Below are 2,978 nucleotides of genomic sequence, written 5' to 3'. Positions count from 1 at the left end.
CTGCCACCCGGGAGCAGGCCTAAGCCAGCAGGTCGTTATCTCTCAAGGGGTCCCAGACTGCGAGAGGGCACAGGCCGGGCTGAAGGACCCTCCTCCCCCCCGAGTGCACAAATTTTTGTGCACTGGGCCTCTAGTAATAATAATAATGGATTACCTTCCTATAGTGCTTATTATAAGCCAGTCATTGCTCTAAGCATTTTACAGGTAGTAATTCATGTAAACTTCAAACCTCAAGAACCCTATGAAATTGATCTCATTATTATCCCCTAATTTAGGGATGAGGAAATTGGGTTTAGGTAACTTGCCTGAACTAGTAAGAGACAGAGGCAGGGACTGAACTCAGGCAGTTTGGCTGCAAAGTTCTGTGCTTAAACACCACACCATGTGCCTACTAGAAGGCACGGTTTCTCCAAGTTGCAATCCATGGACTTCTCATGGTCCCATCACCAGACCATCCCTGACCTTCTACATCAGAACCTGTTAGCATGGGGCTCAGGGAGCTGCATTTGTAACAAGCCATTGTTAGGCACAGGGAAGTGTAGGAAGAGGTAAGGAGCAGGTGTGGGGTCAGTTAGAGCCGGTTTTCCTCCCTGTCTTCATCTGTGACTAGCAGTAGAGCCAGGAACAAATCCTGTAACTGCGTTCTCATCTATGAACCAGAACTAAAAGCATCATACCCATAGGATGGTTGTAAATATTAAATTTTAAAATATGTATGAAAAAGTGTAGCTTTCTCCTTAATATTATCAGGACACTGCTGGTTGGCTTGACTCCAGAGGACATACAATCGAATAAAAATAGAAGAACGCCTTAGTTTCTCTCTGTAAGGAGATCCTGAGCCAGGGATCCTTCCAGGTCGTTGGAAAGAGTGATGTTGCCTTTGGGGACTTTGCTGGTGTTATCAGAAGAGGGTGGTCCAGCAGAGCAGATAGGAAGAGGATTGGGGTGAAGGGACGATCCTCAAAGTACCCCCAAGGAGAGAAGGACTGAAGGGACCCTGCACATAGGGCCTGGTTGGCTGAACAATACCTTGAAGCTTGGCTGGTGGGACACAGGAAATGGAGCAGCGTTGCAGAAAGCTGGTTCCCTCTGGGCAGGAGAAGGTTGCATAATTCACCAGAGCTGGGTCTGGAAGGCCACAATCAAGGGGCATACACCTCACTGTCCGGTCCCAGTGCCCTGAGGAGCACGTGAGCAGAATGTCCTTCTAGAAACAGAGAATTTTCCTCTGTCAAGGTCACATCAAAACGTTTATCAGAAGATCTTCCTGGTGATTATTTGTGCAGACATTCAAAAGAGGTACAAATCGTTTTGCCTTTCTCCCTTTTTATGCCTTATTGTATTAACACATAGCCTCCCAACCTGATGCTGATGGAAGGCACCTGTTGTGTAAGAGAACCACTGAATGGGGATGCTCCGCCAGGCCAGCTGTGGGCTGCCCTCTACATATGTCTCCTGCTCCGCACTCCACCCTCCCCCACTGGCCCCTGTGCAACTCAGGCCTCTGACCAGGACACACTGGCAGGAGATTAGCGAGGGAGGAGGGAAAGAGAGGTCAAGGTGCTGATTCTTCTCCCTCCCTAGAGGGTTGTTGCAGATTTGCTCCACCCTTCAGCAGCCCTCTCTGCACAGCTCCTGTGCTCTCTTCCTGCGGGTTCTCTAACTGCTCCCTACAGTCAACCTTCCAGGCCTTGGGTGATAACAGCCCCTTCCCCCTGGGGACTGCACTGTCCCTCTGTACTTTCCCTATACCCTGCTGCTACCTTTGCAATTAATTAATCCCTTTCTTAAATCCTTTGAAATTGCCCACTTCTGAGCATGTCATCTGTTTCCTGCTGGGACCCTTACTGATAAGGCAACTGATAAAGCTACTGAACATTGTCATCTCAGTTGAGGATGGTGCACAGTATCTAAGAACAGTTGAGAATTAATATTATCAGGACACTTCTCTGATAATTCCTATCAGGCACTTTCCAAACCTTGTGGTTCAACTTCAAAGGTTCCAGCCATCTCCTTGGGCATCGGCTCTGCAGGGTAGCCCTAGAGTTTATCATCCCCAAGTAAATGAAGAGACACTGACTGAGGGCCTGGAAGGCCAGGCTCTGTACTAGATTTGGGTAAAAACACCCTCAAGGATCATAATCTACCAGCAAAGCAAATTATAGGTTGGTCCGGTGGCTCAGAAAACACCTGAAGGAGAAAGAATGGGAAAAAGGAGAGAGAGAAAGGGAGAGAGGGAGGTACGGAAGGAAAATGGGAGATATGCTTTTATTGGTTATATCCTACCCCCTTCCAAGATGAATCGAGAGAATATAACACAAAGAATGCAAACAATGAAAGAAGTAGGAAATGGGGATCATAAAGAAAGGAAATATAATATATAAAAACGACAGCAATGTCATATATACGGACTTGTTCTATGGTGGTGAGGCAGCACAAAGGGGTGAGAGGAGGGACTGCCCAATCCTTGGGAAAGAGGAACAGTGTGCTGAGGGAGGTGACACAGGAACTGGCCTTTGAGCGATGAGCTGGACTTCCCAGCAGCAGAGGGGAAGAGGGAGAAGAAAGTGTTCGGAGTGAGAGGAGCAGACTGAGCAGAGCCTGAGAGACCTGGGAGCTCAGGGCATGTTTGGAAAAAAAAAACACACACAACACAGCTGACACTCTAGCCAAAGGGTTACCAAAGGCCAAAGAGAGCGAGTGGGAGAGATGATTCTGGGGCTCAGCCAGGAGCCAGCAGTGGCCAAAGCCAGAGGTAAAATGACTAGTGAAAGCACCTGTCACCCCTGACACCCACTCCTGGCTACCAGCTCTGCCCTGCTTTCCCAATGTTTCCCTGTTGCCTGCCAGGAGGACCCAATTCAAAGCCAGACACATTTTTCTATTTAGTTTCAGTTCTTGTGTCAACAAAAAGCAAATATCCCCACTGTCTTGTGATCACGAGCTGGGATTGTATCATTTCCACAGTGGGGCCGATC

At 48.2% G+C, this 2,978-nt stretch overlaps 1 protein-coding gene across 1 annotated transcript in view; it reads right to left on the bottom strand.

Annotated features, from left to right (window-relative positions):
• The window catches only part of PAPPA2 (pappalysin 2), a 220,893-nt gene that overhangs the window by 64,009 nt on the left and 153,906 nt on the right, over window positions 1-2,978 (bottom strand). The window contains exon 15 of the mRNA XM_005867693.2: window positions 1,030-1,207. Within this exon, the coding sequence (XP_005867755.1) occupies window positions 1,030-1,207 (178 nt within the window). The remainder of the gene's footprint in view (window positions 1-1,029; window positions 1,208-2,978) is intronic.

This window comes from Myotis brandtii, unplaced genomic scaffold, assembly GCF_000412655.1.
Source record: "Myotis brandtii unplaced genomic scaffold, ASM41265v1 scaffold250, whole genome shotgun sequence".
Lineage (NCBI taxonomy): Eukaryota > Metazoa > Chordata > Mammalia > Chiroptera > Vespertilionidae > Myotis > Myotis brandtii.
This window is presented reverse-complemented; position numbering and strand designations above follow the sequence as displayed.